Source organism: Hibiscus syriacus, unplaced genomic scaffold, assembly GCF_006381635.1.
Source record: "Hibiscus syriacus cultivar Baekdansim isolate YM2019G1 unplaced genomic scaffold, ASM638163v2 tig00110213_pilon, whole genome shotgun sequence".
In the NCBI taxonomy this organism is placed as follows: domain Eukaryota; kingdom Viridiplantae; phylum Streptophyta; class Magnoliopsida; order Malvales; family Malvaceae; genus Hibiscus; species Hibiscus syriacus.
Window position 1 is genome coordinate 1,489,163 of NW_024062630.1, and position 25,613 is coordinate 1,514,775.

At 35.7% G+C, this 25,613-nt stretch overlaps 2 protein-coding genes and 2 pseudogenes across 2 annotated transcripts; 3 read left to right on the forward strand and 1 right to left on the reverse strand.

Moving 5' to 3' along the window:
- Nucleotides 1–1,113: 1,113 nt before the first annotated feature.
- LOC120113870 lies at nucleotides 1,114–6,248 on the reverse strand (annotated as a pseudogene).
- A 2,474-nt stretch (nucleotides 6,249–8,722) lies between these two features.
- Nucleotides 8,723–11,903, forward strand: LOC120113688. Its single transcript, XM_039134757.1, has 5 exons — nucleotides 8,723–8,959; nucleotides 9,131–9,962; nucleotides 10,073–10,315; nucleotides 10,462–10,691; nucleotides 10,809–11,903. Exons 1-5 carry the CDS (start codon nucleotides 8,723–8,725, stop codon nucleotides 11,901–11,903), a joined length of 2,637 nt encoding a protein of 878 aa, XP_038990688.1.
- A 54-nt stretch (nucleotides 11,904–11,957) lies between these two features.
- On the forward strand, nucleotides 11,958–16,105 carry LOC120113689. Its single transcript, XM_039134758.1, has 4 exons — nucleotides 11,958–12,370; nucleotides 15,184–15,453; nucleotides 15,547–15,615; nucleotides 15,835–16,105. The coding sequence occupies exons 1-4, from the start codon at nucleotides 11,958–11,960 to the stop codon at nucleotides 16,103–16,105; spliced, it is 1,023 nt and encodes a 340-aa protein (XP_038990689.1).
- Nucleotides 16,106–17,938: 1,833 nt separating this feature from the next.
- On the forward strand, nucleotides 17,939–24,195 carry LOC120113879 (annotated as a pseudogene).
- The last annotated feature ends 1,418 nt before the right edge of the window (nucleotides 24,196–25,613 follow it).

Here is a 25,613-nt window from a genome sequence, read left to right on the forward strand (position 1 = left end):
ACTATCATTTTAAATAGTTAAAAATTAATATCCTAGTCAAATATGTTTGTTAAGAATACAGTTAGACTTCTTTTTTCAAATTATTAAAATTATACATATTTAAAACTTCAAGAAACAATACCATAAGTTTATACAATTTTATATGCTTAATTAAAAACTAAGTGTTTAAACTATATGTTTTATTCATTTTAGGTTTACAAATATATAAATTTTAAAAAAAATTATTTTTTAAAAAAACTTAAAATTTTTATCATTATTCAAAAAAAATCCAACATTTAGGTAAAATCTTTTTTAAGAAAAAATCTCAAACTCTTAAAATTCTTAATTCTATCGTCAATCATCGCCAAATAATCACCTACTTATCGTCATTCACTCGCTGCCGATCATCACTCTTACCACGCCCCAATTCCCTAAAACCACAAACCTAAATATCTAAATATCTAAATCTCTAAAATCTCCCATGCACCGATCCTTAATTCCTAATCTTTTTTCTTCTTCAAAGCCCTTTCTCCTTATCATCGCTGGCGATGAGTTTGATGCCCTTATACCGTGCTGATAAATCTGCTGTTGAGTTAATAGATGAAGTTATAGGAGACCGTGAAATACTGGTGAGTTGATGTTCCTATTGTACTTTCGAATTATAATTTTTTTATATATATATTTTCAAAGTATTCTTATTTATGAACTCTGTCTGACGTATATTTGAAAAAAAAAATGAGGGTGACTGATCAATGGGTGGACAACGATGGGTGAGTGGTCATTCGATGGTGGCAATGGTGCTAAGAGTTGAAATTAAATATTTTAAGATTTTAGATGTTTTATAAAAATTTTAGAGAAATTTAAGATTTTTTTAAATATTTTTTTGTTTCTTAAATAATTTTTTCAAAAGAAATTATAAACATAACACCACATTTTGAGTGGTTAATGTTTTTTTTTCTTAATGACGGTGATGAATTAGACACTTAAAATAAAATAAAATAAAAATGTTAAACACATACAGACAAAAAATCCTTAAGCAGTGAATAAAAGGTAGAGCTTAAACCCTTGCTTTTTAATTAAGCCATTTTATAATTAAAATTATTATTTTGATTATTAAAACAATAATTTACACAAAAATGGAAACAGCTCAAACTGTGAATAATCTTATCCAAAACCCGAGCTAAATTTAGGTGGCCAAACAAATAACCCGACCCGAGACTAGTTTATGCAAAAATAACGACATTTATGATTCCGATATATAAAAGAAGAAAAAAACATCAATTGCTCTTAACAAAAATTCCATCAACAAACCACCGTTATTACGAAATAAAACGTGGCTTCATTTTTCTTCTTTTCCCTCTTCTTGGATCCATCCAAGCTCTCACTTACCACTGCCAACTTTGGTGCGGAGCTGCTTGGCAGCAGCAACCATGTTGTTCAGTGCAGGTTTCACCTCATCATACTTGCGAGTTTTTCAAAACCACAATCGGGTTAACCCACAAGATGTTCGACTCGAGCACCGCCAGCATCTTGTTAATTCTGTCGGCGATTTCTTCGGTCGATGGTATTCTAGGAGAGTGGATATCATAGACACCGGGGCCGATTCCAGCACCATACTTCACACCTTCATGGAATACCGACAAGAGCTTCTCATCTGAACGTGAGTTCTCTATGGTGATGACATCAGCATCCATGTCGATGATTGAGTGAATGATATCGTTGAAGTTAGAGTAGCACATGTGGGTGTGGATCTGTCGATTTATTAGAGAATTCAGTAATCACGGAAATTACGTGAATACGAATGTTTCGATAAATGAGTGAATTTATATACGAACCTGGGTGGTATCCTTGACACCACAGTTGGTGATCCTAAAGGAGTGGACAGCCCATTTCAAGTAAAAGGCATGCTCAGACTTCCTAAGCGGCAACCCCTCTCTCAAAGCAGCCTCATCGATTTGGATAACGTTGATGCTGGCCTTCTCGAGATCCTCAACTTCATCCTTGATGGCCAAGGCAATCTGGTAGCAAGTTTCGAACCTGAAAACTCGGCAATTTTAGTCAATCGATAATCATATTGCGAAGTAAAACAAATGCCGGAAGAAACACAATACTTATCATCATTTTTCCCAATTTGGATTTCTGCATACCTGGGCTGATCATTTCTAACAAAGGACCAGTTGAGGATGGTAACAGGGCCAGTAAGCATTCCCTTCATTGGGCGTTTAGTCATGCTTTGGGCAGCAGATGACCAGAAAACAGTCATTGGCTTGGGGCGACTAACATCGCCATAGATGATGGGTGGCTTGACACAACGAGATCCATAAGATTGCACCCATCCATTAACAGTGAAAGCAAAACCAGACAACTGCTCGCCAAAGTACTCAACCATATCATTTCTCTACACAATGTCAATAGTTAGGACGCTGACGACAACTAAACAAAAAATGTATTTCCCCTTTACCGAAAAGGGGAAAAACTAAAACAAATACTTACCTCAGGCTCTCCATGAACCAGGACATCTATGTCAAGTTCTTCCTGAAGGCCGACAACCTTCTTAATTTCCTCCTTCATGGCTTTAACGTAATCGTCCTCTGAGATCCTGAATGGGATGAGAGCACTTGTTAAAAGAGTGGTCACCTTGACATTTTATAAGAAAGATATCAGGAAAATTTTCCAGATTAACTCACTTGCTGGCCTTGTACTCACGACGAACTCTCCTGAGTTCCACAGTTTGAGGGAAGGACCCAATGGTTGTGGTAGGGAGGATCGGTAGGTTAAGCTTTTTCTGCTGCGCATCGAGTCTAGCAGTAACATTTGTTGCTCGACGGTGATCGGAGCCCTTCAAAGCAGCAGCCTGGAAATGCAAGCACCATAAAACTCTATAAGCAAAGGAGTTTCATGGCAAAAGATATTACTCCAGAGCAATCACTTGGAAGACAAATTTTTAGTTTTATCAAAACACTTACAGCCTTTTGAACAGCCTCATTAGTTACTCTTGGAGAGGACTTCCTTGAAGCCTGAGCAGCAGCATTGGAAGAGAAGAAGGCCTAAAAGTAGATGAATAACTCATGAGTGACATGGCATCATCCAGATCTCGAGAAAGCACCAAGCATTAAAAATTAAAATACCAAAACCAACGGCATAAAGATCATCAAGAGATGTTATCCTAGTTCTTAGAAAACTAGCAAATTAAGGACATAAACCTCATCCTTCTGACCAGCCAATGCCTTGGCAAGTGCATTAACTTCAACAACTTTCTGGGCAGCAAATGCAAGCCAGGATTTGATTTCATCATCAAGCTTGGTTTCATTTACTAAATCGACAGCGGTGTGGAGAAGGGAGCACGAGGTGGAAACCACGAGGTTGTCTGCACATTGGAAAATTAATTCATAGATATTAGCCTATAATAAATACCAAAGCTGTAATGTTCATCATGCAATTGCAGGCAATAAAAAGCAAAATAAACTTGAATACCTTTGCCAACAACAGCTTCAAGAGCCTGCAAGGTGCTAAGAGAAGAAGCAAGATCATTGGCCCAAATGTTCCTTCCGTCAACAACTCCAGCAAAGAGGTATTTCCCCTTAGGGAAATCCTTCTTGACCAATTCAGTAGTTTGTGTTCCACGAACCAAATCCAAACCATAAGCAGTGACACCCTTCAATCCAGTGAGGGTCTTGTATGCCTCATGAGTAAGATCAGCAAAGTAAGTTTCGATCAGAACATTCAAACCAGCAAGAGTCGATTCCAGATCAGAATAAGCAGTAGTGAATGATTCTAATTGTTGAGAGTCAAGATCCAAGACAAGCGTGGGTTCATCAAACTGAATCCAGGAAGCACCAGCAGCCTTAAGCTCAGATACAACTTCCCTGTAGAGATATTGAATGTCATAATAGCAAATTAAAGCAATTATATTGTAAAAACAACTAGAAGAGAAAAGGAGAACCAATTCTTACTTGTAGACAGGGAGATTTTTGGGAGGAGAGAGAGAAGAAAAAGGTCTTCTCAACACCCTTTGAGGGTTTAGACAGCAACAAGTATGAGACAGGACCAATAAGGACAGGGACGGTGTTGACTCCGAGCTGCAAGTTAGACAGAAAATCAGATTCCAGGTTTCACAATAAGACAAAACATCAAATAATAAGTATGAAAACAGGATACAAGCGGCGCACAAAAATCAAGTTGGTCTAATTAGTATTCCAAGACCCACTCAGGGAATTTTCAATAAATGGATTGTATAAAATTAGAATACTAGAGAGCTACAAACTATTATACAAATCTGACACCAGAACAACAAACATGAAACCATTCCCAGAACCCTGACCCAGCTAACCATATGTTCTAAGCCATTGCATAAAGTATGCTAAAAGATGTTTACTAATTGTCTAAATCCTTGAAGCTATCCCAAATTCAGACCATCATACATTTTCATGCAAGTATTTATAAATCCTCCTATTTCCATCACAACACACACAAACTAGATCCAAAAACATACCGCCTTGGCTTCCTTGAATTCATCCACAGCCTTGTGAGATGCATAAGAAAATTTAACATCAGATCCAAGTTCAGGAACAATGAAGTGACTGAAACAATACATTGCACATAACACAACACAATAAAAGCATTAGTGTCAGAAAACTCGGCAAGAACAACAACACTAACAAAGTACCACCGAGAATGACAACTTACTAGTTGGTGTCGAACCACTTGGTCATTTCCATGGCAGGTACAGAGGCATTTCCTCTGGCCATGGAGAAGTAAGTGTCAAATCCAATCTCACCACCATTCCAGCCATATCTAGGTGGAACAGCTCCAAGCATTGATGTGGTATCAAGCATCTGATCATAGTATGAGAAAGTGTTGCTGGGGATGTACTTGATCCCAACAGCAGACATCTGTTTCCAGATGGATGACCTGAGATCAGCTGCAACTTTTTTCAAATCATCAACACTGCTCTTCTTATCCCAGAAAGATTCCAAAGCAAATTTAAGCTCTCTCTTGGGTCCCATGCGGGGATATCCAACAATGTGGGAAGCCATTTTCTAAACCAAATAAAAGAACAGACAAAGATCAGCTTTATGATATAAAATCATACATAAAAAGATTACAACTTTAATGACCTATACGCCTAACTGGAAATTATTAGAATCAAAGCTAAGACCCATGATACATATGCAAATATTTTGGACTGAGATCAAAAGTTCATATGAAAATATTTTGGAAGTTTTGAGCTAAAAGAAACCAAATATTTGTCTAGCATAATTATGCCCAGAAGATGTGCATATGAATGCAAAACCTTGGCAAGACCAAACTCAACATAGTCCTAAGTTTGATTAACTGGAAAATGATCTTACACCCGTGCCTGAAAGATAACACTACGCCGGAAACCAAAAGCAGACTGCTCACTTCACTTTAATCTATTAGATTAACAAGAAACCAATGATAAAACACTAAACTATAATTTTTAAAACCTCAGAAGATTGGATTATTAGATTGATTTCATAAAGACAATAAAAAAGATCAGACAAAAACTTGATCAAATGATAATGCTAATGCTAACACTAACAAATATATCACACTCAGAAAATAAAGATTCTTCAATGATTCCAAAAACCCAAAATTAAAAATAAAATACTAGTAATAAATACAGAGAAAGAAAATCAAATTTAAAAAAGGTTGGATAAAGAATCAACAGAGGTGATCAATGCTTACACTTTCTACTACACTTTAGTAACAAAAACCCAGAGAAAATCAACTGATATAGTCGAAATACTAACGCTTACAAAAAGATCTCAATGAAAAAAAGTACTTTTTGTAATGTAATTGAATAATCCACGTAAAACAATTAGAAGTCCGAATCATATTGATGAAAACCCAGTAAGAAAATCATCAGGAAAAAGTAGAAATGCTGACACTTACCAGTAAATCTTAATAAGAAAATAGATTAAAAAATAAACTTTAGATAAAAGACAGTTTTAAGAACTTTGAGAGAATTTTAAATCATTTTAAATAAGACACAGACAGGAAACATGAATAGGAGCGTTGGAAAAGGAATGAAAGAAGAGTTTGAATTAAGGGAAACAGTACTAATGAGTGAAGGGGAGAAATGAGAGGACGAGGCGAACGGAACCGTACCGTAGTGAACGGAGGAGGAACCGGAGAGAGGAACTAAATTAGAGATAAAGAGGGAGGGAAAGGCAGCGAGGAAGAAGCGGCACGGTTTTAGTAGGTGGACTCGCTTATGCCAATTTATTCCCACAGATGGTGGCTACTGCCTTTCATCAATTGACTGAGTAACCAGATATCAAATCTTATTTCTTTGGGCATATTCACAAATTTATCCCAATGTTTTCGTTTTCGTTTTCGTTTTCGTTTTTCAATTTAACCATCATCTTTTAACTAAATTTAACGTTTAAGGTATTGATACCTGTACTTAAATTATCAAAACGTTAGGCTTGTTATCGATACCTTGAGACTAAGATTTTATTTTCAAAATATTAAATCTAAGAGCGAGGACGATAGTTAAATTATTCACATTTATTTCCCATATTCTCTTTGGTTATAGTTTTTTTAACATATTAGAAGTATTCTTCTTTCTCTTCTTATATTTTTCATTCTCATTCTTTTTAGATAGAATTAAAATTAAATTTAAAATTTTAAAAAATATCAAATCTAATTTTACTAATTTTTTTTTAATGAAAAGAGGTAAAAGCCTTATCTGGTTATATTAAACGGGTATCAGGGGACCCAAGGAATCTCTAGCAACTAAGGATGCGTTTGGTTCAAAGAATGTAAGATTATCAGTGGGAATAAAAGATTACCAAAGAATAGGATTACTAATAATATTGTATTTTGTGTTTGGTTGGTTTAGCAAGAATGTAAGATTACTGTGTTTAGTTAAAAGAATAAAAGATTATTGGAATGTATATTTGACTAAATTGTCTTTATTATATATTTATATTTTTTTAACAAGTTGAAAAATATTTATATATTTTCTTTAAAAAATTTAAATTCATAAAATTTATATAATTTTTTTTACAAAATTGAAAATATAAAAAGGTTTAATGAAAGGGTAAAATTATATTTTAACCCCTGAACTTCATATAAAATTTTAATTATAGATTTTTTTTTTGTAAATCTAAAATAGTTTAAGAATAAATTTGTAATTTAACATTCGTAGAACTTTTATTATTCAATGACAGAATAATGATATTTTTTAAAAAAATTTATTTAAGGGCATTTTAGTTCAAAACGTCGGTAATCCAACAATACTTAAAGAAAGTGAGGTAATGATATTCCCGGTAATATACCCAAAAAATCCACTATTAATAATATAAGATTACCGGGAATGACATTCTCGGCCAACCAAACAGAGTAATGTAGATTTTATTCTCATGAAAATCTCACATTCCCCCAACCAAATACACCCTAAAGGAGAGATAGCATCCGAAGCAGCTGGAAAAGAACGAAGCATGAAGTCTCGAGGAAGGGAGAGCTTAGCCAAACCGTCGGCTACCATATTCCCCTCTCGGGGAACCCAGTGAAATTCTATCTTTCAATTTCGACGTTGGAGGGAGGGAGTCTATAGCGCGAACCAGCGGGAATACATCACTGTCTACTCCTGGGTTGTTGAGATGACGGACCACCTGCAAATTATCATTTTGAACCAGTAGAAAGTGGAGGCCATGCTCCCACGCAACTTGAAGCCCTATGAAGATGCTCCAAAGCTCAGCTTGTGGAGAGGTGATACCAATCGACTTGTGAAAACCGGTTAACCAAGCACCTTCACAGCTCCTTGGAGCACCATCAACCGAAGCAAAGCCACTGTTAACATCACAAGCAGCGTCCGTGTTGAAGCAACACCAATGCGTCGGTAGGGGCTTCCGCATAATCTAATTTTAGTATTGATACTCTTTTAAGATAATAACACAGAAAGTAAGGTATTCATAATAAGCCCAAAATATCAATACTAATATTCTTTCTCACTTTGTCGATTTAATTTTTCCAAAATCTTCTTTAAAACTCACAAAAGTGAACATAAAAAAAATTATAATGGGAGTTTGAGGAATTTTTGTTATTTGAGAAGTTTAGGGTGTTTGTTTGAAAATATGATCGATAAGAAATATTCTTTTTAAAAGATGAACAACATATCTTGAAATTGATCTTAGTCGAGGCGAAGAAAATCAAAGTATCGGAAAGTTAAACCTCTAGATGAATTTTTATTAATTTTGAGTGAGTTCCGTAAAAAATCAATTTGAAGATAATAGATAAGATTGAGATACGAACATTTTGGTATTGATATTGTCGCAAATGACAATCAATGACTAGCGATGATTGACCGATAACGACGAATGAAAGAGATGATGATTGCCTGTAGGGACAAAATGACACAAATTAAAATTTAATATCTAAAACTAAGACATCTTAAAGTTCAATGATAGAATCAATACATAAATAAAAATTAAAAGAGAAAAAAAGTATGTCATTATATGATTAGAGGTTTAACAGTTCAATAATTATATTAAAACCAAAAGTAAAGTCTAACATTAAAACTTAAATTAAAATAAAAAATTGTTATAATGGCGCACGATAAGGTTTCTCTCTGGGCGCACATTAGCAAGGCTAATGAATCCAGAAATCCTTGATCGTGCCTCCGGCGTTCTAATCTCCCTTTCACTGCGTTCTCAGGCTGACTTATTTTCCTCTGTCTTCTTTTGTTTTTCTGTTTGTTTCTCTCCTTCTGTCTATGGATTGGAGAAAACTTTTTGGCTCTTCCGAGGGACACGAACTAGATTATCATCCACCTAGGGTTCATGAAGGGGTTGTTTCTGTTCATCCTCATCCTGAGGTCCTTGATACTGGAATTAAAGAATGGAAGCTCTCGATTGTGGGTCAGTTTCTAGGTGTTGCCCCCAACTTTACTACAATGCAACGCATCGTTGGAAATCTATGGAAGAAGGCTATCGGAGGCAGCAATGTCCAGGTCAGTTTCGCTGGGAATAATCTTTATGTTTTTTCCTTTGAAACTGAATCAAGTAGAGATTGGGTCCTGGAAAATGGACCCTGGCATATTCTTAACAAACCCTTAATCCTTTGAAAATAGGAGCCCAACGTGAAACGACTGCAATTTGACTTATCTCGAATTCCAGTATAGGTTCATTTATTTAATGTTCCTCTAGAACTGTTCTCAAGAACCGGACTGAGTTATATAGCTAGTGCTATAGGAAATCCTCTGTCTATGGACTCGGTCACTGCTGCAAAATCTCGTCTGGAATATGCAAAAGTTTGTATTGAGATAGGGGTTAATCAAGTTATCCCTAAATTTATTGATGTTCAACTTAAAGATGGTAAATCTATTTCAGTTTTGGTTGAAGTTCCTTGGCTACCTTCTAGCTGTAGAAAATGTAGTCTCTTTGGCCATAGTGACAAGAACTGCAATTCCTTAAAAAATCAACCTCCTGTTAAACAGTTAGTTTGGAAAAAAAAGAAAACTCATAACTCTACTCAACAGATTGAACCTATTGTAGGAGGCATAGAGCTTTTGCAAGATCCTGATCCCATTCATCCTTCCCCTGTTGATGATTCTTCTAAAGCTACTGTCAGCACTGTGATTGAGATTAAAACTGTTGAGAATTCTTTAGACAATCATAGTAAACCTGCTACTGAAATTATTATTCCTAATGAAGAAATAGGCCTAGAGCAAACAAAATCTATCGATGATCCTACTGAAGTCATATCTTCTTCTCAACCTCCTAACACTAAGAGAGGTAGGGGTAGACCTATTAAAGCAAAACTTTCTCTTTCTGAATCTCAAAACAGATTTGATGTTTTAAGTGCTATGGATGATTCCTCTATTGCTCTTGAAGGCCAACAGATAAAATTTAGGTCTGCCTCCTTAGGAGTTTCAAATATAGTCAATGAGCTGAAGCAGAAAAAGAAAGATAAGCTTGTTAAAGCTAAAAATGCTAAGGGTGATGGTAGTAGAGGTACTTCTGTTTCTTCCTCTAAATGATCTGTGCTTTTTGGAACATCAGAGGACTTAATTGTCCTCATAAACAAGTTAGTGTAATTAGTAGAGCTAATTTGAATAATGTAGATGTTCTCTGCTTGCTTGAAACTAGAGTTAAATCTAAAAAATCCTTGAAAATCCTCTCTAGTAATTTTGCAAATTGGAATGCCTTAACCAACTATGATTTTGCTATCAATGGACGTATTTGGATCTTATGGAGAAAGGGTCTTGACTTTTCCTTCTGTCATGCATCTAGTCAATGCTTAACTATCAAAGGCCTCCACTCAGGTTCTCCTTTCATAATTACTGTTGTTTATGGCAGTAATGATGGTAGAGAAAGAAGATTACTTTGGCAGCAACTAAGAGACTTAGATAGGTCTTTAGGCCATCATCCTTGGATCATAGGGGGTGACTTCAATATAATTTTGAATTCCAATGAATCTTCTGATTTTGATCTGCTTGGTCATTCCTCTCAGATATGAGAGATTTTCAAGATGTGCTTTCTGATATTGACCTTTTTGATCATCCTTATTTTGGCCCAACCATTTCCTGGAGTAATAAACAACAAAATTCTTTTTTAGCCAGAAAGCTTGATAGGGTTCTTATTAATCAGAACTGGATCAATTCTTTCCATTCTTCCCATGTTGAGTTCCTTGCTCCAGGCATCTCTGACCATTGTATGGCTCTTCTTTGGACTCGCAAAGAGGTGCAAGCTAATCGACCCAAACCCTTTAAGTTCTTCAACTTCTGGGCTTTGCATCCTAACTTTATGGATACTGTCAATCATTCTTGAAATCTTCTTACTAAAGGTAACCCTATGCAGATTCTCTTCTCTAAACTTAAGCGCTTTAAGAATCACCTCAAAGGCCTTAATAATTCCTTCTTCAGTGACCTTTCAATGAGGGTTAAACTTAAAAAAACTGAATTTGAGCATCAACAACTCAAAACCCTCAAGGGTGAGGCTGATTTTGATTTGGAAATCCCTCTTCAAAAAGTGCTTAATTTTCTTGAGGAAACTGAATCTATGTTCTTTAGGCAAAAAACAAAAGTTCAGTGGATCAAAGATGGAGACAAATGTACAAAATTCTTCCACTCAGCTATTGCTAAAAAACACAAAAGAAAAACCATTAGACAGCTGATTGATGACCAAGGGAATAGACTTGAAAATTTTGATGATATATCCTCTGAGGTAATTAAATTCTTCACAAATTTGTTGGGCACTTCAGGCCCTATGGTCAAAAGTGTTGATTCTGACCTTCTCAATAATCTTCTTCAATCTGCTTTGTCTGTTGATCAAGCTGCTAACCTTATTAAGGTTATCTCCAAGGAAGAAATCAAAGATGGATTCTTTACTCAAGGTAATGACAAAGCCCCTGGACCAGATAGTTATTCTCCTCTTTTCTTTAAAAAGTCTTGGCCAATCATTGAAAATGATATTAATGCTGTTGTTCAACAATTTTTTAAAGAATCTTTTCTCCTTCCTGTCTTTAATGCTACTTCTATTGCTTTGATACCTGAGATTCCTAATCCTTGTAAGGTCAAAGATTTCATACCAATTTCTTGTTGCTCTGTGTTCTACAAAGCAATTTCTAAAATCTTGGTCAAAAGACTCACCAGCTTAATTCCTGACCTCACTACCCTTAACCAAACAACTTTTGTTAAGGATAGATCTATTATTGATAATACTCTTTTGGCTCAGGAATTAGTGCGAGGATATAACATAAAGCACATTTCCCCTCGTTGTTCTCTGAAAATCGACCTGCACAAAGCCTTTGAGTCTCTCAACTGGGAATTCATTTCTGTTGTGCTGAAAGCTATTAATCTTCCTTCTCTCTTTATTTCATGGATTGAAACATGCTACTCGACCACTCAATTTTCAATCTCTTTTAATGGAAGCCTTATTGGATATTTCAAATGAGCTAGGGGAGTAAGGCAAGGAGATCATCTATCCCCTTTCCTTTTTGTCCTCTCAATGAATGTTCTGTCAAAACTCCTGAATCTGGCTGCATCAAAAGGCTTGATTAAATATCATCCTAAATGTAAGCGTATTGGTCTCACTCATCTCTCATTCGCTGATGACCTCCTTATCTTTTGTAAAGGCACAGTGGATTCTGTTGTTGGGGTCACTTCTGTCCTTGATGTTTTCTATGGAATGTCTGGGCTCAAATTAAATGCTTCCAAATGCGAATTATTTTCTGCTGGTGTTTCTCTTCCCTCTCTTGAGACTTTGAAATCGCTTACTGATTTTAAACTTGGCAGTCTGCCAATAAGATATCTGGGAATTCCTCTTACTACTAGGAAAATTACTGAATCGGATTGCTCGACTCTTATTGACAGTATTAAAGCTCGATTGCATCAGTGGTCTTGTAACATCCCAAATTACGGGTTAGTGACCAAATCATAAATTTTTAGAATTTGGTGATTAAAGTAAAATAGTTGAATAGTTCAATGATTTATTTGGGGATATTTCTTGAAAGTTTATAGTAATTATCCAAAGAATTAAAGGGCAAAATGGTCATTTGTCATGAAAGATATTTTTTATCCCTTTAATAAGAGATAAAAACGTGTGAAGATGAAAATCTTCTTCCTCCTTTCTTCTTCTCCAACCGTGGAAGACTAGGCAAAGGTGAGTTTCTATTTTTGTTGATTATTTGTTGAATTAAAGGTTGGGTTTTGATCACTAGATGATAATTAAGCTTAAGGAAAGCTTAATTTGTTATAAAACAATAAGATGAAAGGTATAGGAGAGATTAAAGATTTTGAGTTCTTGAATGAAATCTTGGAATAGAATTGATAAGTTGAATTTGACTTGTCATCTATGAGAATAAGAAGTTAGAAGTGTTAGAATTAAGTTTGGATAACATGAAAATTTTGGTATGATTATTGATTTCTATATGGAGAATAGAATTTTGAGGTTTAAGATGAAATAAATGGATATAAATTAGTTTAAGTATGTATATTTGAGTTAAGAATAGAAAAGTGAATGAAACATGAAGAATTTAAGTTGTTATAGTGAATTTTCGGGCATGAACAGTGATTTTCTGGGTTTAAACGAAATTTCCAGATTGTGCAGGGGTATCAATTCCCCCTGGGGGGTATTGATTCCCCAGGAACAGATTCCCCCTGGGGGGGTATCGATTCCCCCTAAATAAAAAATAGAATTCGATTCATTAAACCGGTTTAAGTTATTAACATCAAGCTTAAAGTTTAGGCTTCTGATAGTTGTTTTGAAATGATATATTTATGTAGATATTGAGCCTAAACAAGTTCTGGAATAATCAAAGGATTAGGATCTAATCAAAGCAAGGCTAAGGTGAGTGCAATTTAATTGTACTTATGCGATCGAAAAATATTGGCTTGCGATGAGCCAATGACGGAGTTACTATGGTAAGAAGTGACTCCTAAAATGTTATATGATTTTTATGAGTGCATTTTAGTTTATAAGATATAAGAAATTGGACTTGTGATAAGTCTATTTCCAATAGTTATAGTGTATGGAGTATTGATTATAAGGATGTGAATGACATGAAATGTATACTTGATTATATGAACTGATATGTGCTATATGATATACGTGATGCATGTGAAGCTTATGAGAACAAGAGATGACATGATTTGTATGATATATGAATTTGTGAGTAAAGGCATATGTAAATATAATTTGTATACATTATATGTCATGTGAAAATAAGAGAATAAAGCATGTTATATGATATGAGGTTAGGTGATGAAACATAGATGAAATATATATGATGATATAAGAATAAGACATGAATCAAATGATATATATGTTTATGTGAATCCATGCAAAGTGATACGAGCTATGTGACATATGAATATGAATTCATATGAAAAGTGACATGAAAGTAAACTACGTGATTATATGCACATGTGATATGTGATCATAAGAGCAATGATATGAGTACATGAATATATGAAACATAAGAATAATGTCTATGTTATATGATACGAGAGCTATAGGTATAGTTGGCATGCCAAGAGTAGAGGGTCTACGCGGTCCTTCGGAACAAATTCTACGTGGTCCTTCGGGACGTATATGTATTCTTTGGAGTATGTATGAGGTCTTTTGAGACACTTACTTGATCCTTGGTATATGTATATGATTCTTAAGGAATTTATATGTGGTCCTTATGGAAAATCTTATATGGCACTACGGTGCAATTCTACGTGGCACTTCGGTGCATTTCTACGCGGTCCTTCGGGACAAATTCTACGTGGCACTTCGGTGCAATTTATATGAGCTGTGGTGACAGCATTTGTGCACAACCTCAATGTACTCACATACCTTCAGTTCTCACCAGTGTACCATGGGCTAATAAAGAGACAATAACAAATACAATATATAAGATGCATATGCTTGTGGTGATATGAACGGTATTGCATGGATTATATGATGTTATGTGTTCTAAGATATGTATAGAAATGTTCAACACATGCTTATATGATCACAAGGAATTAGTAACAATAATATGAGTATTGAAAAGCATGTTAATGATATATGTTTTTATATGAAATGATAATATTGGCATATGTATACCTTTTGTTTATATGAAATGATTGATGGTTATAGTTTATGTTTTGTATGCCTCACTAAGTCAACGACTTAGCGTGTGATTGTTTCACGCGTAGGTTCCGAGAAGAGGAAGATTGGTAAAAGTTATGCAAGACAGGTCAGTTTCTCCTTTCCAAAGATCATATCAGAAAATAAATGTATAATATGTATTTTGTAACAATGATAGTGGTTGGCATGTAAATAAAGGTTTAAATCCGATATGTTTTAATCGGTTTTGTAAAATCATATGATTAAGTTTTGTAATGTTTATATGTAAATATAGATGTTATATGAATTTATAAGTATTTTACCGAAAGTACTGTAGCATGTACTGTTCATACGGTACTGTTCATATCGTATTTTACTATTCATAAATACGTTTTTGCCTCAAAACTTTATACCAAACACAATTGAACAATATATGATCGTATTTTTCTTAATATAAGTTCAAATGTTTCGATATTTTACAAGAATAAAGGTTTTAAAAAGGTAATGTGACATCTTGGACTCGTATCCGGGTAGGGTACGGGTTGGGGTGTTACAGGTCTGGTAGGACTTTAAGTTATGCTGGCAAATTGGAACTCGTTCGAGCAGTTTTATTTAGCATCACTAATTATTGGTGTAGGCAAATCTTCATTCCCTTTTCAGTCATCAAAAAGATCGATCAGTTATGTTCTAGATTTTTTTGGAAGGGAATTGATAAACCTGCTGCTGGCGCCATAGTGAGTTGGCAGAACATTTGTAAGCCTAAATCCAAGGGAGGACTTGGCCTGAAAGACTTGAAAACCTGGAACAAAGCTTGCATGATGCTCCTTATTAAGGATATATTGGCTGGGGAAGGTTCTTTGTGGGTGGCTTGGCTTGGTCAGTACATTTTTAATACCAATGATTTCTGGTCTACAACTGTTAAAAATAACATGAGTTGGCCCATAAAACAGATGTTGAAACTTATAAATGAAGCTTCCTCTTTTTTGCTTTCTGGCTCCAGGAAAGCTAATGATTTATGGAATAAGATTAGGGTAAAGAACACTAAGGTGTATTGGCACTCTCTGTTATGGTTTCCGCTCCTCATCCCCAAACACAGTCTAATTACATGGATGGCTTTTCTTGATCGCCTTCCTAATAAAAAAAGGCTCAATCGAATGGGGCTTGTTAATGACCTTCACTGCACTCTTTGTGGAGTAGGATTTGAAACTAGAAACCATTTATTTTTTTAATGTCCGATTGCTACTGCTTTATGGTATGCTATCTTTGAAATCAATGGAATTCGTTTCAGGCACACCTCTTGGGAGACTCTCTATGATTGGGCTATTGCTACTTGGAAGGGCAAATCCCTCCTCACTTCTTTAATGAAAATCTCTTCCAATGCTCTAATTTACACAATCCTGAAAGAAATGAACAAGATAATCTTTCAAGGTCAAGCTTCCACTGATGATGTTATGTTCAAAGCTATCAAGGAAACGGTTGTATTTCATCTAAGGGGAAGACCTATTAATAGATTTGATACTGTTAATATTAATCTTTGTAACCAATGGGGTATAATTTGATTTTGCTTGTTTGCCATTTTTGATTTGGGGCAACCCTTGTACTCCAAACTCTTATTGTTCTTTTGCAGCCGTTCACTGTTCTTTGGGTAATAAAAACTAAATTATCCAAAAAAAAAGTCTAACATTAAAATTGATCCATTTTAAAATTTAGAATAAAAATCAATATAAATTCTAAAATTCAATAAACATTTAAAATGGTTTAGCTTAGAAATAAATAATCAAGCACTTAAAAATATCTACTTCACCAAATCAAGTTTTGTTTATACCAGACACCTAATTAAGTTTAGCTTAACGCAAACCGTATGATGCAACTTTATTAGTTAAACAAATAAACTTAATTTGTTGTTTGGAAGAGGTGGTATTATTTAATTTCACTTTATAAATACGATATTTTAATATATTGAAAACGTGATCCAAAAAGAGAATTGAACAATGGATTCTTGCTTTATAAATTAATTTGAATCACGTGTAGAAATACATTTTTCTATTATATTTTTCTACTACGTCATGAATCAAGTTTCATCCGTGTTAGAATTACGTCATAATATAATTTTGTATTATTTAATTTAAACATTACTATTTTGATAAACTTGAAAACCTGATCCGGGAAGAGTTGAACGATGGCTCCATGTTTTTATAATTAATTTGGATCACGTTTTTCATATGTGAAACTCAAAGCTATTAAGATTGTGAGTTCCGGTACGCCAGGTTTTTAAATCAAATTTTCCAAACCGAAAGCTGTATTTTAAATGTTTCTAAACAAAAATCCAAATGGCACGTGTTCCGGAAACTCACCAAACCAACTTTTGGACATTTATTTATAGTAACTGAGCAGTCCTTCTAATATTAAGAACTGAGCAATTAAGTCCTGTGATTTTCTTGATGTTGAGTCCATGTACATTTTTTTATGGGAGCAAGTTCATAAAATTGAAAGGGTAAATTATTCCATTAGTCACTGAACTTTAATCTGTATATCAATTTTGTAATTGAATTTTAAAATACTTCAATTTTAGTACTAAACTTTAGACATTAATATTTTGTAATTGGATTGTTATTTTTTTGAACAGTTGTCATTGAATTGTTAAATCATTAATAATGTGATGATGTTCTCGTTTTTTTCCTTTTTTTAAAAAAATTTATCACTGTCAATCAATCTTCGTCAATCATCAATCGTTATCTATAGCAATATCGATATTAAAACGTACATGTTTCCTCTCTTTTTTTCTCACCACGAAACACACTCAAAATTATTATAAATTTATATAAGTGTTTGATGTTATAAAAAAATAGTAAAAAGTATATAAGTAAGTTCAACTAAATGAAAGAATAACTACAAATATATATAATATTAAAATTACACTACAGTAAAACGGAAATGAAATATATATATATATATATAATTCTTCAATTATTAGGTTTTTTAAAATAGCATCCCTACGTCTAATATGCTGATAAATTCTAATCAAACCCAAAATCTAAAAATAAATATTTATTAAAAAATTATCATAACCTAAACCTAATATAATATTGAGTTGTTATACAAATTGAATTAAAAAAAATGAAAAGTGTTAGTTGAAATAGGAACTTCTTTGGGCCCAACCAAATAATAATAATAATAATAGTATTAACACACAGTTGACTTTCTCTATCAGACTTGACCACTACCTCTTACTCTGCATGTATAAATATTCTCATTCATTTCCACCATTTCTCCACGCTTCCAAAACCAGAGGGAAGAAAAGGAAAGAAAATTACAATCAAAAGTGATTTTGATTTCCATAGTGGGTGCTTTTCTTCCCTTTGTTTGGTTGCAGAGAAAATATAAACAGAAAGACTTTGTTCCATTTCTTTTAATAAGGAAAAAACATGGACGGTTTAGAAAGAGCTCGAAATCCCAGCAAGAGAATAGGGATTAGCAGCATCGGGAGGAGTCTAAGCAGAAGTAGCTGGATTATGGAAGATTTATTCTCAGGTTCCAAGCAATCAAGACGAAGTGGTGGCGCCGATGAAGATGAAGAAGCTTTAAAATGGGCCGCCATCGAGAGGTTACCCACATATGATCGGCTTAGGACCAGCATCATGCAGTCGTTTGTCGATCATGAAATCGTCGGGAAAAAAGTGGAACATCGAGAAGTTGATGTTACAAAGCTTGACATGAATGACAGACAAAAATTCATGGACATGCTCTTTAAGGTCGCTGAGGAAGACAATGAAAAGTACTTGAAGAAGTTCAGAAACAGAATTGATAGGTAATCTTTGAATCTGCTTCTACCAGTGTAGCCTCAGTAACATAACTAAACACCAATTCTCTTGATTAATTTTTGTTTTGGTTGATCACAGGGTTGGTATCAAGCTAACAACAGTAGAAGTGAGGTTTGAGCACTTGACGATTGAAGCCAATTGCTACATTGGCAGCAGAGCTCTTCCTTCTCTTTCGAACGTTGCTAGAAACATCGCGGAATCGGCTCTCGGCATGCTCGGAATCCAACTTGCAAAGACAACAAATATCATCATTCTTAAAGATGTTTCTGGGATTGTTAAACCATCAAGGTATATAATAATCTGTGTTGCTAAAGCGAAATATATTCGTATCAGACATATACTCTCGAGTGCAGCTGACAGAGACACCTCAAGCTTTTTTGTTTCCAAGGACTAATTGAATTTGTGATTTATAGGATGACACTCTTACTGGGGCCACCATCTTCTGGGAAAACGACCCTTTTGCTGGCACTGGCGGGCAAGTTGGATGAAAGTTTGAGGGTTAAAGGAGAAGCAACATACAATGGATATAGACTTAATGAATTTGTTCCTAAGAAAACATCTGCATATTTCAGTCAAAACGATCTTCATGTTGGAGAAATGACAGTTAAAGAAACCTTATATTTCTCGGCACTATGTCAGGGTGTCGGGACTCGATACGGTAATAGTTATACCAAAAATACACCATTCATTTTTGCTTTGGTTAATATGATTTTAACTGAAACTTTTGAAATGCTTTTTTACTTGAAGATCTTTTGAAAGAGCTTGCTAGAAGGGAAAAAGAAGCAGGAATTTTCCCAGAAGCTGATGTTGACCTATTCATGAAGGTATACATTATAGTATCTTTAATTATTCATTAAATAATATATGATTTTTCTTGTTTGACTTCTGATTTTTGTTTTCTCAGGCAACTTCCATGGAAGGAGTTGAAAGCAGCCTTTTCACTGATTACACCCTCAAAGTAAGATAATTAAAATCATTAATCCGAACCATTAATCACCAATCATTCCATAACCTTTTCATTTTGTGTTGAATTGGTCAGCTTTTGGGGCTTGACATATGCAAGGATACCATTGTTGGAGATGAAATGCATCGAGGAGTTTCTGGTGGACAAAAGAAGAGAGTAACAACAGGTTGATTATTTCTAAATCCCCGCAGTACCTTCTTTTGACATTCATTTTCATATAATAATGTATGAATTTGATTCAATATAGGGGAAATGATTGTTGGTCCGACCAAGACACTTTTCATGGATGAAATATCGACCGGTCTCGATAGTTCCACAACATACCAGATAGTGAAGTGTTTGCAGCAGATTGTGCACTTAACCGAGGCTACGATCTTCATGTCCCTGCTCCAACCGGCTCCGGAGACTTTCGATTTGTTTGATGACATTATCCTCTTGTCCGAAGGTCAAATTGTTTATCAGGGTCCACGTGAGCACATTGTTGAGTTCTTTGAGACTTGTGGTTTCAAATGCCTGGCGCACAATCGCCGGTGAAATGGTTACAGGTTACTTCGAAGAAGGATCAAGAACAATAATAGGCAGATAGAAGCAAGCCATACAGATATATTTCAGTGAGTGAATTTGCAAGTAGGTTCAAGAGCTTCCACGTCGGAATGCAGCTCCATAACGAGCTCTCCGTGCCTTTCGACAAGTCGAGAGGACACATAGCAGCATTGGCTTTCCAAAATTACTCGGTCTCTAGATTGGAACTTCTTAAGGCCTGTTGGGACAAAGAATGGCTGTTGATCAAGAGGAATTCGTTCATTTACATGTTCAAGACTGTTCAAATTATCATCATGGCAGTCATCGCGTCGACAGTGTTTCTTCGGACTGAATTGAACACTAGGAACGAGAAAGATGGTGCAGTCTATGTTGGCGCACTTCTATTTGGAATGGTCATAAACATGTTTAACGGTTTCTCCGAGCTGTCCATGACGATCAATAGGCTTCCAGTGTTCTACAAACAAAGGGATCTTCTATTCCACCCCGCCTGGACTTTCACTTTGCCCAGTTTCTTGCTCAAGGTTCCCATATCGATTCTTGAATCTGTTGTATGGATGGCTGTAACATATTACACTGTCGGATTTGCACCAGAGGCCAGCAGGTAAATTGAATCATGGCAAATTTTTCACAGGTCGTTGTACTAATCCTAGCTGTCATTTTACGTGATCAACAAGGTAACATCCTTCAAACCTATTGCCAGGTTTTTCAAGCAGTTTCTGCTGGTGTTTCTGACACAACAAATGGCAGCCGGACTTTTTAGGCTCATCGCCGGATTATGCAGAACAATGGTCATAGCTAACACTGGAGGAGCTCTCACGCTCCTCCTCGTGTTCTTGTTGGGAGGCTTCATCGTTCCTAAACGTAAGCATAAAACGATAAAAAAGGAAGATTATCACACTGCTCCCTATTTTTAAAGTTAACTAATACGTGGTGTTATATTTCGATAGGTGAAATTCCGAATTGGTGGGAATGGGCTTACTGGGTTTCACCATTGAGTTATGGTTACAATGCCTTCACTGTGAATGAAGTATTTGCGCCAAGGTGGATGAACAAACATGTATGTTATTTAGCTTTCTTGTTCAGTAAGATATCGGTTGTTCTTAGATTATGGAAAAACATTATTTCATTCAAATAAGGGTTAGTTATGAGCCAAAATCTTGTCTACGATGCAGGCTTCGGACAATGTCGCACCATTGGGGGTACAACTGCTTAGGAACTATGATGTTCCAAATGATGAAAACAGGTATTTGATTGGAGCAGGTGCTCTTTTCGGGTTCGCTGTGCTCTTTAATGTTCTCTTCACCTTCGCCCTCGCGTACCTAAATCGTAAGTTTCAACATTCCGTTGGGCTAATGTGTTCTTCTAGCATATTGGTATCTTCCTTTAGGAAGCTAATCTTCTACATTTTCTTGATTGGTTTATAATAGCCCTTGGAAAGCCGCAAGCTGTAATTTCTGAGGAAACAGCAGAACTAGAGGCCGAGTATGTAGGTACTGAGGAAGAACCGAGGTTAACTAGACCTAAATCGAGCAAAGATCTGTTCCCTCGATCACTCTCTACTGCTGATGCACTTAATTCAAGTAAGAAACATAACAAAATGGTCTGTTAATATAAAGTTTGTATTAAATGAAATCTTTTAGAAGAAATGGAAATTCAAAGAATGAGCAGTCGGACAAATCAAAATGGAATGAGCCGGACTGATTCTTCACATGATGCAGCCATTGGTGTTGCTCCCAAAAGGGGAATGGTTCTTCCTTTCACTCCTCTTGCAATGTCCTTCGACACTGTCAATTACTATGTAGATATGCCACCGGTAAGATCCTTTTTCCACTCTTTACCACTCGAATTCCAGACACAAGCCTTATAGTTGTTACCATAGATCATGGTTTGAAATCAAGTACTCAAACAGGAAATGAAAGCACAAGGAGTTGCAGAAGACAGATTACAACTACTTCGAGGAGTAACCAGTGCGTTTAGGCCAGGAGTGCTGACTGCATTGATGGGAGTCAGTGGAGCTGGAAAGACAACATTGATGGATGTTTTAGCAGGAAGAAAAACCGGTGGATATATTGAGGGCGATATAAGAATATCCGGTTTCCCAAAGGTACAAGAGACCTTTGCTAGAATTTCTGGATACTGCGAGCAAAATGATATTCACTCACCTCAAGTTACTGTCAAAGAATCCTTAATTTATTCGGCTTTCCTACGGCTACCGAAAGAAGTCAGCGATCAGGAAAAAATGGTAAGAACACTGGTTTGTGTTATTTTCAATGGCATAAAGCATGATATTGGTTATTTAATGCAGGGTCTAAACGTTATTTGATGTTATGTTTTAGATCTTTGTGGATGAAGTGATGGAACTGGTTGAACTCGACAACCTTAAAGATGCTATAGTAGGGCTGCCAGGAATCACAGGGTTGTCGACCGAACAAAGAAAGAGGTTAACAATTGCAGTAGAGCTTGTTGCTAATCCCTCGATCATTTTCATGGATGAACCAACATCAGGCCTTGACGCGAGGGCAGCGGCCATTGTCATGAGGACTGTTCGAAACATGGTGGATACCGGACGAACAGTTGTCTGCACTATTCATCAGCCTAGTATCGATATTTTCGAAGCCTTTGACGAGTTACTACTGATGAAAAGAGGAGGTCAGGTGATTTACTCAGGACCGTTAGGCCGAAACTCTCATAAGATTATCGAATATTTCGAGGTATGTAACTATAACAAGTTTTCTCATATCTATTTCACTAATTCAAAGAGGCAAAAAAGAAACCATCATCATTTCATTCCCCTCTTGTTCTCCATTACAGTCAATCCCTGGAGTTCCCAAAATCAAAGAGAAGTACAATCCAGCTACATGGATGCTGGAAGTAAGCTCCGTAGCAGCTGAAATTCGACTCGGAATGGACTTTGCCGAACACTATAAGTCTTCATCCTTATATCAGTAAGTCCAGACACAAGGAATTTCGATTGTTTACCATTCACTTATTTTTGTTGCCTTGAGCTAATATATAAAACTGTTTGTAAACAGGAGAAACAAGGCCTTAGTAACGGAGTTAAGCACACCGCCTGCAGGAGCTAAAGACCTCTATTTTGCTTCTCAGTACTCACAATCCGCATGGGGTCAATTCAAATCATGCCTTTGGAAACAATGGTGGACTTATTGGAGAAGTCCGGACTATAACCTTGTTAGATACTTCTTCACTTTAGTTTCAGCTCTCATGATCGGCACTATATTTTGGCAGGTCGGCACTAAAAGGTTGGTATCGATCTTCGGCTTACAAAGCTCAATTGTTGCCCTTACTTTTCTTGTCTGCAACATTATCCAATGTTTGACAAAGGGCTTGCAAACTGTTTCTTTATTTTCTCTCTTTGTTTCATGGTTCAGGGATACCACAACCGATCTTTCAATGATAATTGGGGCAATGTATGCTGCAGTCTTGTTCGTTGGAATTGCGAACTGTTCTACAGTACAACCGCTTGTAGCCACTGAAAGAACGGTGTTTTATCGTGAAAGAGCAGCCGGGATGTACTCTGCATTACCATATGCCCTGGCTCAGGTGCGTGAAGACATGTTTATTGCACTCATCCGTTATATTTCCGTTGTTCAATCTCGAAATTAACTACATAAACTGCTTAATTGCAGGTTGCATGTGAAGTGCCATACGTACTATTCCAAACAACATATTATACCCTTACAGTGTATGCTATGGTGGGATTTCAATGGACTGCAGCAAAGTTCTTCTGGTTCTTCTTTGTCAACTTCTTCTCCTTCCTTTATTTCACTTACTATGGAATGATGACAGTTTCAATCACACCAAATCATCAAATAGCGGCTGTATTTGCCGCTGCCTTCTATGCCATCTTTAATCTTTTCTCCGGTTTTTTCATTCCGAGACCTGTAAGTTTACTTATTTCACAAGCAATCATTGAGTTTTAACCATGATCAAAGCTGATATGAATTCATTACTTGCTGAAAATTACAGAGAATTCCCAAGTGGTGGATCTGGTATTACTGGATTGCCCGTTGGCATGGACAGTTTACGGACTCATTCTGTCCCAATACGGAGATATTGAAGACCCCATAGACGCACCTGGTATCATACCAAGCCCATCTGTTAAATCGTATATTAAAGATCAGTACGGCTACGAGTCAAACTTCATGGGACTGGTTGCCGGAGTTTTGGTCGGGTTTGCATCATTCTTTGCCTTCATGTTTGCCTACTGCATAAAGACACTCAACTTCCAGACCAGATAATTTTGAAGTTCTTTAGGTTATGAATATTTTTACTTTAAGTGCGATAGTTAAACTCTTTTTATATCTTTATCTTCGAGTAGTCTATGATCTCCAATATTTAAATTTGGGTTCTTTCCTAGAAAGTATAATATAGATGTTTGTAAATGTAATAATTAGTTTTCCTTGTAGATGATTAAGATTCAAAATGATGAATAAAGTCGTGCAACAAAATATTCAACTGAATTCAGTTTTCCGCTATTCTTTATCGGCTCTGAATTTGCGACTACTGCTTTTAATTACAAACTTAAAATTCCACTACATCAAATTTAGTAGGTCTCCAACAAAAGCTTGGTACCTCCATCTTCAACTTGTGAATGGTCAGTTAGGTTTCATTTCTTAGTTTTCCTCTTGCCTTTTCCAAATCAGGAAGATCTGCAGTGCATATTAGAAAATTAGTAACAATAGAAACGAGACCTATGTCATTCGAACTCAAGTGTGATCGTCAAATACAAGTGCATGTCCAAGACGGGTACATGGAGGGTCTCTAATAGGTGATATCCTAATGCCATATCCGGATGTGCATCAAACATGAATACTTCAAGAAAAACAAAGACTTGGGAGTAAAATAGAACAAGAACACACAAATATAAATATGTAAGTTCTAAACCAGCTGAAAGTCATTCTAGACTTTACCCTTCTAATCAAATATATTCCATCATTATACAGGGAAGGTAAGCAAATATTGAGATTGCAACATGCAGCACAGAACTCGATCACGAAAGTTAAAAAGGTTTATCTAGTATATATATATATATAATAATAAAGGAACCATGTTTAGACCAAGTAGTAATCTAGTCTAGTATATCTTAAGACTAAGTTAAATTTCAAAGTTGTAACTAATGCAATTCAAGAGGAACAGAAATCATATCATTCACAATATTTGCAATGACCATAACAGACATGCATCCATAAGACGTATTGAGACGAACTAATCCTTAATCCATTTCCTCAGGTCCCCAATGGACACGTTTAAATTTTGTTGACCTACCAATGGATCTTAAAGCAATGTTGGTTTGCTAAGTCTATCATTTTGAATACATGTCTCTTTTCATTGTATGACTTGAGAGGAAGGAAGTCGGAACCTTAAATTGTAATCTATGAAGAATGCATGTCTTAAGAATGCAATCCGATTTAATAGTTTCAGGAAGAAATCAAGTTGTTTAACTCACACAGCATTCCTTCATCGTCACTACTTTCTTCTTCTCGAGCAACATACTGCAAAAATAAACAAATTCACACCAAATGGTTAATCCATAATTATGGAGCATTTCAAATGCCTCTACCAATTTAAATTTAGGCACAAGAAGTTAAGGTATTCAACTTTTTTCTTAATTTTGGGGGTAATGTTAGCATGCAATGCCATGGCAAAGAAAGACAACTGAGACAATTAGTAGATGATGTTAGGATCTTAGGCTCTTTTTTTTCTATATTATAACTAAAG

What these genes read in the sequence shown, in the direction of transcription:
- LOC120113688 (XM_039134757.1), top strand. Translation starts at nt 8,723, where the DNA reads ATGGATTGGAGAAAACTTTTTGGCTCTTCCGAGGGACACGAACTAGAT. An exon ending in TCGGAGGCAGCAATGTCCAG is followed by an intron (nt 8,960 to 9,130) that starts GTCAGTTTCGCT and finishes ATTCCAGTATAG; the next exon opens with GTTCATTTATTTAATGTTCC. An exon ending in TAAGGGTGATGGTAGTAGAG is followed by an intron (nt 9,963 to 10,072) that starts GTACTTCTGTTT and finishes TGAATAATGTAG; the next exon opens with ATGTTCTCTGCTTGCTTGAA.
- LOC120113689 (XM_039134758.1), top strand. Translation starts at nt 11,958, where the DNA reads ATGAATGTTCTGTCAAAACTCCTGAATCTGGCTGCATCAAAAGGCTTG. An exon ending in TTTAATACCAATGATTTCTG is followed by an intron (nt 15,454 to 15,546) that starts GTCTACAACTGT and finishes TTCTGGCTCCAG; the next exon opens with GAAAGCTAATGATTTATGGA. An exon ending in TATTGGCACTCTCTGTTATG is followed by an intron (nt 15,616 to 15,834) that starts GTTTCCGCTCCT and finishes AATTCGTTTCAG; the next exon opens with GCACACCTCTTGGGAGACTC.